The sequence below is a fragment of the Fukomys damarensis genome, unplaced genomic scaffold (assembly GCF_012274545.1).
Source record: "Fukomys damarensis isolate Sample0158 unplaced genomic scaffold, DMR_v1.0_HiC HiC_scaffold_25, whole genome shotgun sequence".
Taxonomy (NCBI): domain Eukaryota; kingdom Metazoa; phylum Chordata; class Mammalia; order Rodentia; family Bathyergidae; genus Fukomys; species Fukomys damarensis.
This window is the reverse complement of record NW_022900937.1, coordinates 32,030,425-32,038,027: the sequence shown is the minus strand read 5'-3', so window position 1 is coordinate 32,038,027 and position 7,603 is coordinate 32,030,425. Positions and strand designations below refer to the sequence as shown.

Here is a 7,603-nt window from a genome sequence, read left to right as displayed (position 1 = left end):
CCTGGGTCGCGAGCGCAGGTGGCTGGCGGAGCGGCGCAGCTGCCTCCTCTCCAGCCGGTGCAGCTTCTCGGCCTCCTGCTGCTGTTTCTGCTGCTCCGACTGAAAGAGGAAATGGGCGAGGGTAGCAGGGTGCAGGCGCCATGCCCTAGTGGCTCCCACACTGCGGCTGCCCTGCCCAGGTCCCCGCACGGCCTCCAAGAGCCCAGCTCGGCACCCACAGAGCCACACGTCATCACAGACGCTGGGCTGTGGGGAAGGGACCCTCAGCCCAGGGCTGGGGACGGTGACCATGGGCCCTGGAGGCGGAGGGGGCCCGGGAGACACCAGCTGCCGCTCCTTGGTCACCGCCCGGCAGCACCCAGTCCCTGAGCCACAGAGGGCTGGGCTCTCCGCTTGGGCAGCAACAGCAACTGCTCAGCCCCGCTCCTGCCCCGCTATCCCCTCTGGCTGACCTCCCTCCCGCACCCTCCTCCCGGGAGACAGCAGTCGGTGCGATGTGTTTTTATCTGTGAAAAGCTCAGTTGAACCCTCTGCTCGCCCAGCTGCCTGACCCTGGTGGACAGCATGGGACTCGGGTGCCTTCATGCCTCTTCCGGGGACAGGATCTCCCTGGGGTGGGGCCTGGCACCCCCTGACCTCGCTGGCCACGGGCGGCGTGCTGACTCCGGGGCACTGGACACACTGCCACCCTCTCCACAGGAAGGGGCCACTGCTCTGTACAGTGCCACAGACAGGGTGGCTCTCAGGACAATCAGCGTGGCCCACACAGGGTCTGCTGGGCAGGATGAGCCCCTGTTTGACGGGCTGCACCCAGCGCAATCTGAATATGCTCTGGGCTGGGTGTGGTGATGCATGCCCAGCATCCCAGCACTCAGGAGGCTGAGGCAGGAGGATCTCAAATTCAAGGACAGCCTGGGCTGCATAAGACCCTGTCTCAAAAACTAAAATGTAAACACTACCACATGACTCAGCAGACTGGAAGGAGGGGAGTTTGCCTGAGAAGTGAAGTCCTGCCGTTCCACTGTGGTTAACAGCAGATACGTAAGCAGTGGGTCCTTCCCAGTCAGGTGAAGGAATCACCCCAGAAAGGGATCACCACCAGTAGAGGTCTCCCCAGGGGATGACAGAACTGAGATGGCCAGGGGGGCCACGGCTCGCCGATTCCTGGTTCTTAGGGACTACTGGGTGCTGGGTTTTCTTCTTCCAGACCTGAAGGCTGAGGCCAGGGCCTCACTCATACACCCTAATCAGGTGTCCTGGCATGAAACAGCATCCTTGGCTCCTATTTCATTTTGAGACAGGTTGGCTGGCTCCAACTTGCAATCCTCCTGCCTCAGCCTCCTGGGTAGCCGGGACATAGGTATGCACCTCCTGGGCCCCTAAGATCCTGCTGCCCTTGAACACCAGGATCTCCTGGGCTCAGGGTTCGGGGACCAGACGGAGCTGCTCGGAACAGGAGACCTGGGGTTGATGCCCACACGCCAGTGCTGGGGAGCCTGTTTATCCCTCTGGGAGCTAAAAACTGACACTGAGAACAACCCACCTTCTTCAGCGTGAAAGTCAGCTGCTTGCTGCCCACAGTGGTGTCGGCCACGCTCAACGTCCCACTTTTGGCCTCAAGTTTCAACCGATCCTCAAGGGTTTTGCTGCAGGGAATTTAAGAGTGACGTTAGTCAGCATCACACTGCGGCAGCCATGTGAGTTAGGATGGACTCTGTGAAGAGAAGTCTCCCGCATGGTGGAAACAGCCACAGGAGGAACGAGATGACTCCAGCTGTCCTGATCCCTGTGCCCTAGGCACGGACCACAGAGCTCAGCAGCTTCCAGCACTGAGGAGGTCAGTGACTGCCACTCACCTTACCCCATACTTGTGCGGTCAAACACAAGGAACAATCTACTGCTGTTTTCTTCTTCTTCTTTTGGCTTTTTTTGGGGGCACGGGAACAAGGTCTTACTATGGAGCCTAGGGCAAAAGCCTTGACCTCACAGAGACCCTCCTGGCTCAGCCTCCCGCATACTGGGATTACAGGCGAGGCAGGAGCTGTTTCGAAGCCTGTAACTAGCGGTGCACAGGGGTGTGTACAAGCCCACGCACAAGTGAGGGAAGCTGGCAGATTAAGGTTTCCAGGTGGCACCACAAAGACCTACGACTGCCCTGCTTCTCTCCTCTTACAGCGTGAACGAGACACCGTCCAGCAGTCTATTCTGAAAGAAAGCAAAGCACTTCCGCTTCGGGGCAATTGGACCCTTCAGCCTTCCCTGCTCCCTCAAGGTCTTTCCTTTCAGACATTTCCTAGAGTTATTCTCTTTGATACACTTTACCCTGAAGAGAAACCTCTTTTTATTTCTCGATCATGTTTTCCAAACACTTCTAGGTCACTTTATATACACGGTTTGTGTCTCTGTTCTTATTTTGTGTTTATATTTTGAGCCACAATCTCCCTAGGTAGCCCAAGCTGGCTTTGAAGTCACAGCAATCCTCCTGCCTCAGCCTCCTGAGCGCTGGGAGGATAGGCGTGTGCCACTGTTCCTGGCTTGCGTCTGTTCCCTTCTGCTGTGCCTTGAATCCACACTCATCTGTGTAGCTAACAACTCCTCCCGCAACCCCATGACGTCCCACGTGGGTTTTGAGTGAGTTACACAATACTCCACTACATGAGCTATGATAATGGTTTTACTACGAGATGGGACATTGGCCTTTTCTGATAACTTGCTTTAGGGGGAAAAATAAATGATGCCTAAAGGTGCACACTTCCAAAATGGCTCTGATTTTTGGGGAAATGGCTAAACAGGGAGAGGGAAGGAAAAAACGAATCTACATAAAGAAAAAGAAATATATAAACTATAAAATATTTACAATATAAAATATATAAAGACAAGAAATATAGTTTCCTATTGTTTCCTCCTCCTCAAAAACAACCTAACCAAGCCACCCAAACTGAGTGCACCTTTTTAATGTTAAGCTAGAAGACTCGAGGGGGTTTTAAAAGGCTGTGTCACTTGTCCTCCCCTGAAACCTGACCCTGGGACCCAGTTCCTAGGAGCCTTGCTGCTGCGGTCCGGTCCGGGAGGAGGCAGGAGGACTCTGGAGCTCATGTGCCCTCCCTGATGGCTGGACAGCAGACCGTCCTGTGTGGTGCTACCCAGAGGCAGGCGGGAAGCACCTGGGGTCTGCAGGGCTCCTCACGGCTGACTACTTGATTCTCCCAACTCGTCAGGATTCACCCTTCCCACAGGGCAGAGGGTGGCAGGATGCAGGCCACGGGCCCACGGCCAGGCCCAGGGCGTCCCCCAGCCCTTGAGAAACAGCCACATAGGACGGGTGGCAGGAAAGGAAGGGTCCTCTCAGACTTCTGCTTAAGCAAGAACTCTGGCGTGGCCCTAGCAGCTGGTGACACTTTCCTTCTCCCCTCTCAGCTCCAAACTCTGGGGCCACCTACAGTGTGGGGCCTGGGCAGCACGATCTGGGGAGGCACAGGATGGCCGTGTCCACGCGGGAATCCACCGCTGTGGGGAGTGACCCTGCCTTCTCCACCGGGAGACCGGCTTCTCCCAAGCAGGCGCCTGTGCGGACTCGCTCTGTCTGAACCTCAGGAGGCGCCCGCTGGGACGGGCGTGGCAGGAGATCAGAGCACAGGGACCTGGCTTCCGACATGAAAGCACCTAGCGCCTGCATCAAAGCTGGTCCCGGGATGCAGCTACACCTCAGAGACACTGGTGACCTGCTGACAGTCACACTCGGGAACCCAGCCTTGTTCCAGGGGAACTTTCTAACAGTAAAGGATTTAGGGAAAACTCTAACTGGGACAAGGCGAACACCTACAACAGAAATCCTGCCCTCGGGAGGCTGAGGCAGGAGGATCCCTTCAAGTTCAATGCTAGTCAGGGTACACAGCAAGACACGGTCTCGAACATCAACAACAAAACAAACAAAACAAAACATAAAATTGTGGAGCTGGAGATTTGGCTCAGTGGTTCCTCCCCAAACTCAAGAGCCTGAGTTCGATCCCTGGTACAAAAACAAGACAAAACAAAACAAAAAAACACAGTGTAAAATGTTCAAATTTAAAACAAAATAAACCTTAACAAACAAACAAACAAACAAAACAAAACAAAAACCTGCAGACTTTAAAAAGTTGAGGGCAAAGTGGGATTACTCCTGCTGGGTGAGAGAGGCTCGCCAGGGAAGGACCTGGTTATTAGAAAGGCCACCTTGAAACGCAAAGAGAAAAAGGGCATAAACTACAAGGGGAAAAGTCAAATTAGGTATTTATTAGATGCCCCAGGAAAGCTGAGTGATTTACTTGAGGTCTGAAACACACACACACACACAACTCTACAATTTCTTTAATTAGGAATATTTAATTAAAAATAATTCCCTTCAACTTTTTAAATTACTTTGCAGAGAAAGGGAAGTAGGTGGACAGAACCACATAATGTTCTTTTCCTTTGTTTTTTGAGACAGGGTCTCACTATGTAGTTGAGACTGACCTGGAGCTCACTATGTAGCCCAGGCTGGTCTCGAACTCACAGCGATCCTCCTGCCTCAGACTCCCGAGTGCTGGGATGACAGGTGTGCAATACCACGCCCAGCTCTTTCTTTTTCAATACTGAGGATTGAACCCCCTTTGTACTTATCTATCTCCCCAGCCTGCTATCAAGATTTTTTTTTTTTTAATTTAGAGACAGGGCCTCACTAAATTGCTAAATTGCCTAGGCTGCAATGGAACTTGTAATCCTCCTGCCTCAGACTCCCAGAAAGCTAAATATTGAGCTGTCCTGAGACCGCAAGTTTGTCACTAGGTACACAATCAGCATCAAAGAAAACATGGGGGCTAAAGAGATGTGAAGGCTCACAGCGGCACCGCTCTGGGCCCCCCACGGCTGGTGAAGGGACCCACAGAGTGGAGCGGCCCTTGGGCCCTGGTTTGATCCCAGCACCGACAGTGCACTGCCTGTGGTGAGTTTGGCTCTTGGGTGAGGTCTGAACAGCAGACATGGGGGCAGCACTGGGGCAGGGAAGGGTGTGCCAGCCGGCAGGGCACAGGGCTGCTCTAAACAATGGGGTGCTAGAGGCCAGACAACACGATTGTGCCTGTTCACCAATCAGAAGCCACACGGGAGGCCTGGGCCCTCACAGAGGACCCACCCCGCCCAGGGCGCTGGACGCGGCAGAGGAAAGCCAAGTCTCCACTCCGACGCCTCTGCCGCCCGCTGGCGTCCTCCCGGTTTCCACCTCCACAGAAAACCCCCTTTCTGGACCGGAAATGGTGCTCTCAGCTCCTCATTTGAGACCCCAGGACCCCCGCACATCCGGGTCCTGTGGAGAGCCAGGGAGACCCTCGCCCAGCAGAGCGGATGCCCAGCTCTGATACCCCACCACCAAGAGCTGTTCTTGAGATACCGCTCTGCGTACAGGAAATATTTACAATATACCACTTCACCATTTTAACGTTTTTCTTTATTTTTTGAGGCAGGGTCTCACTGTGTAGCCCAAGCTGGTCTCGAACTCAGAGCAATCTCCTGCCTCAGCCTCCAGAGTGCGGGGATGACAGGTGCCCCCATGCCCACTCACTTGTGCTCCTGAAGAGGCGGGTCCAGGTGTGCTCCGCGCCTGCGCCCTGCTGTGCAGCCACGAACCCCGGCCATACACACCCCCAGCCTCCGCCCTCCGCTCTCCCTCTAGGCTCCTCCGCTAGTCCAGGGCACTGGTCTTTTGGCTGGGATGCAGCTCAGTGGCGCCAAGCAAGCGCAAGGTTCTGAGTTCAATCCCAGGTACAGGAAAAAAAAAAAGAAGAGGAATCCAGAGTACCGCTCTTGTGATGGCTCAGTTCTCCTGTGAGAGGCTTACATTTTCTGGCCAATTTTCCAAATGACCCTGTCAGTGGTTAGGTGAACTAAGATGGCCTGAGTAGAACTGGAATTCTAATTTGTAAAATTAACTTTTTAAGAAGCAAAGAATTTGCTATCCCTTACTTATGTCTACACAATGGTGTCAAACCTGTGACCTGCAGGGCCCAGAACAGAAAGCTGTCAGTCAAGGAGCCGGAGGGGACCACGCAGCGAGAGGCAGCCAGCAGTTTGGGGCTCTGCACACGCCTGCTGGCACTCCCGGGACTGCAACCTGGATGCTACTGCTGTCAGTTGGACCTCAGAGTTGGTGAAACATAAGCAAATGAAGGACTCCCGTATTTTGTTTCTCTTTTGTTTTTTTGAGACAGGGTCTCACTATGTATCCAGGCTGGCCTCAAACTCAGAGCTCCTCCTGCCTCAGCTTCCCCAGTGCTGGGATTACAGGCCCGCGCCACCACGCCCGACTTAAACTGTTGCTTTTCAACAGCAGTGTTTTCTTTCTGCCTGCCTGCTGCTCCCGAGTTCCTCCCCCTTCCCTCAACATCCCCCAGGCCCCTGGCACCACCAAAGGGGACAGGAGGAGCGAGGCCTCCTGCCTACTCACTTCAGCAGCTTGTGCTTGGCAGCGGACTCCTGGAAGCTGCGGAACTCCTCCCCGGCCTTGATCTCGTAGAACTGGGGCTTCAGCACGGCCTGCTGGTCCTCCCGGCGCTGCTCCTGCCGCCGCACCCTGTCCTCCTGCTGCAGCAGCCGACGCTGCCTCCGGACCTCGGCCACCCAGTCCTTCTCGTCATCGGAGCTGTCTGAGCTCTCTGCATCGCTTGGCCTGCCCTCTGGCTCCTCCTCCTCCTGGAATAGGAAAGGGTTTATTTCCACAGCCCTGGGCAGGAGAGAGAGTAAGGGCTGAGAGGCCTGTGGTAGATGGGCTGACTGGAGATACGCGAAGGGTGAAGCTACAAAACCTTATTTCGGTAAAGGACACACTGCTGAGAGCCACGGGTAAGTGTGCTCGATTCTGAGGGTGATTCATGGCAATGGGTCTTCTACGGTAATGAATTTTAAAATTTAATCGTGCGTTGCATTTTTTGATCACCTCTTGCTATCAAACATTTACTGCAGTTTCTGTCAAACAAACACGAGGCTGTGTTCTCATCCCCCTTATTCACTAATTGCACTGTGCCATTTCCGGCTCCTCCCAAAGTCAAAATGACACCCAGGGGAAGGGTTTTGAACCCACTCTGGACATCAAGGCAGCCAGGACAGCGCAGCTGAAGACCCTCCGGAAAGAGAACTCTGGAGCTGCTGCGGGAGAGGGCGATGGGATGAGTGTGTCTGAAGGGAGGGATTCTGAGGGGATTCATGGCAGTGTGGCTTTTCCTCCAATAAACAATAATAAAAAAAAAATTTAAACATTCACCCATAGTTTTCTTTCCTTCCTTCCTTCCTTCCTTCCTTCCTTCCTTCCTTTCTTTCTTTCTTTCTTTCTTTTTTTTTTTGATACTGGGGATGCAACTCAGGTCCTTGCGCTTGCGAGGGAGTCGCCAGAATCACTGAGCTAAATCCCCAGCCCTCACCCATTGTTTTCGATCACACCTCAAATGTCAAAGTAGAATGGGGCCAGGGATTTAGCTCAGTGGTTCCACGCCCACCTCGAAAGAGCAAGGTCCCAAGTTCAATCCCCAATACCAAAAAAAAAAAAAAGTCAAACTAGGAAGAAATTAAATTACATCTCAGGTCTAAGCAGAGGCTT

At 53.7% G+C, this 7,603-nt stretch overlaps 1 protein-coding gene across 1 annotated transcript in view; it reads right to left on the bottom strand.

The window, feature by feature from the left end:
• Nucleotides 1-7,603, bottom strand: part of Nol10 (nucleolar protein 10) — a 53,450-nt gene that overhangs the window by 6,264 nt on the left and 39,583 nt on the right. Inside the window, exons 19-21 of the mRNA XM_010629129.2 lie at nucleotides 6,458-6,702; nucleotides 1,544-1,646; nucleotides 1-99 (exon numbers count right to left, since the gene is read on the bottom strand). Coding sequence (XP_010627431.1) covers nucleotides 1-99; nucleotides 1,544-1,646; nucleotides 6,458-6,702 — 447 coding nt within the window. The remainder of the gene's footprint in view (nucleotides 100-1,543; nucleotides 1,647-6,457; nucleotides 6,703-7,603) is intronic.